The 1734-nt window shown below is 54.3% G+C and overlaps 1 protein-coding gene across 1 annotated transcript; it reads left to right on the top strand.

The window, feature by feature from the left end:
* The first annotated feature begins 398 nt into the window (after positions 1 to 398).
* Positions 399 to 1340, top strand: LOC105807763 (olfactory receptor 2Z1). Its single transcript, XM_012641224.1, has one exon. The coding sequence runs from the start codon at positions 399 to 401 to the stop codon at positions 1338 to 1340; it is 942 nt and encodes a 313-aa protein (XP_012496678.1).
* The last annotated feature ends 394 nt before the right edge of the window (positions 1341 to 1734 follow it).

The raw sequence follows: 1734 nt of genomic DNA, 5'->3' as shown, positions 1-1734 counted from the left end.
GGCTTTGGCCCAAGCATCTCTGGGATGAGGAGCACTGAAGCATCCAACCAGGGCTACGTTACTGTCTTGAGCTTGGATCTTAACATTTTGACTCCAAAGAGCAGTGGTTAGTTCTTGACGAGGGTGTGTCCACGTGTCTTTTTCACAGACACGAGTGGCTTCTCCTGCAACATCCCCTGCCTGTGACAGACATCACTAATCGATCAAGGCTTTCCTCCGCCACCCTCCTTACTCATTCTAGCTGCAGCCTCTAACTCTTCTCGAGACAGCGCTCCAGGCAGCCACTACCACTCCATGGCCATTGGCAGGTGGGATGAAAATTACTTGCCATGCCTGCTCAGGCGTCTCGACACCGGCGTCACCTGTTCTTCCTGAAGCTAAGGTATGTCGTGTAAGACATGGGGGATGGGAACCAATCCATGGCCACGGATTTCATTCTCCTGGGCCTGTTCGCTCGTTCGGGGTCCCATCAGCTTCTCTTCTCCCTGGTGGCTGCCGTGTTTGCCATGGGCGTCCTGGGCAACGCTGTTCTGCTCTTGTTGATCCGCGTGGACTCCCGGCTCCACACTCCCATGTACTTCCTGCTCAGCCAGCTCTCTGTGTTTGACATTGGCTTCCCCCTGGTCACCATCCCCAAGATGGCGTCGGACTTTCTCCAGGGAGAAGGTTCCATCTCTTTTGGGGGTTGTGCAGCTCAAATATTCTTCTTGACACTTATTGGGGTAGCTGAGGGCGTCCTCCTGGCCCTCATGTCGTACGACCGTTATGTGGCTGTGTGCCACCCCCTGCAGTATCCTGTGCTCATGAGACCCCAGGTGTGTCAGCTCATGGCGGGCTCCTCCTGGCTGGCAGGTGTGCTCAACGCCTCCATCCAGACACCCATCACCCTGCACTTTCCCTACTGCGCCTCCCGCACGGTGGACCACTTCTTCTGCGAGGTGCCAGCCCTGCTGAAGCTCGCCTGTGCCGATACCTCTGCCTACGAGCTGGTGCTGTCCACCTCGGGGGTGCTGATTCTCCTGTTCCCGCTCGGCCTCATCGCCACGTCCTATGGCCACGTGTTGGGGGCCGTTCTACGCATGCACTCAGAGGAGGCCCGAAACAAGGCCTTGGCCACCTGCTCCTCGCACATCACCGTAGTGGGACTCTTCTATGGTGCAGCTGTGTTCATGTACATGGTTCCTGGTGCCTACCACAGCCCCCAGCAGGACAACGTGATCTCCCTCTTCTACAGCCTGGTCACTCCATCCCTCAACCCCCTTATCTACAGCCTGAGGAACCGGGAGGTGCGGATGGCTTTGATCAAAGCGCTCAGCAGAGCTGGGCTCAGGAGAAAGTGATGACCACACAGGAAACTGTGGGTCTGATCCCAGTGGTCCTCCACACCCCCATCTTCCCAAAGCTGAGCTTCTGGTGCAGAGACTAAGGCCTTGAGTCCTAGGGTAATTGTCTGTCCAGCTTTCCCACACCCCCACCCACCCTGCCCCCAGCCTATTTATGTTCAAATTCTTTCCCATGATTTGTGAAAAGCAATGATAGATAATATTCCCAATCACGTTTAGTATATTGTATCCCTAACAATGTCCTCCTTGCATGATTGGATGTCCTCGTTTGTAATGTTGGAATATTCATGTTAGCCAGTTAACAATGACGGCGGTAGAAACTAACGTTTGTTGACCGTTTAACACATTAACTGTCATGTGAGTTGTATTTAACTCAGGCTAGTTTTGAGTC

The sequence above is a fragment of the Propithecus coquereli genome, unplaced genomic scaffold, assembly GCF_000956105.1.
Source record: "Propithecus coquereli isolate 6110/MARCELLA unplaced genomic scaffold, Pcoq_1.0 Scaffold164, whole genome shotgun sequence".
NCBI lineage: Eukaryota > Metazoa > Chordata > Mammalia > Primates > Indriidae > Propithecus > Propithecus coquereli.
This window is presented reverse-complemented; position numbering and strand designations above follow the sequence as displayed.

Bases quoted from the DNA above. Each gene is read 5' to 3' on its own strand.
- LOC105807763 (XM_012641224.1), top strand. From the start codon at position 399: ATGGGGGATGGGAACCAATCCATGGCCACGGATTTCATTCTCCTGGGC.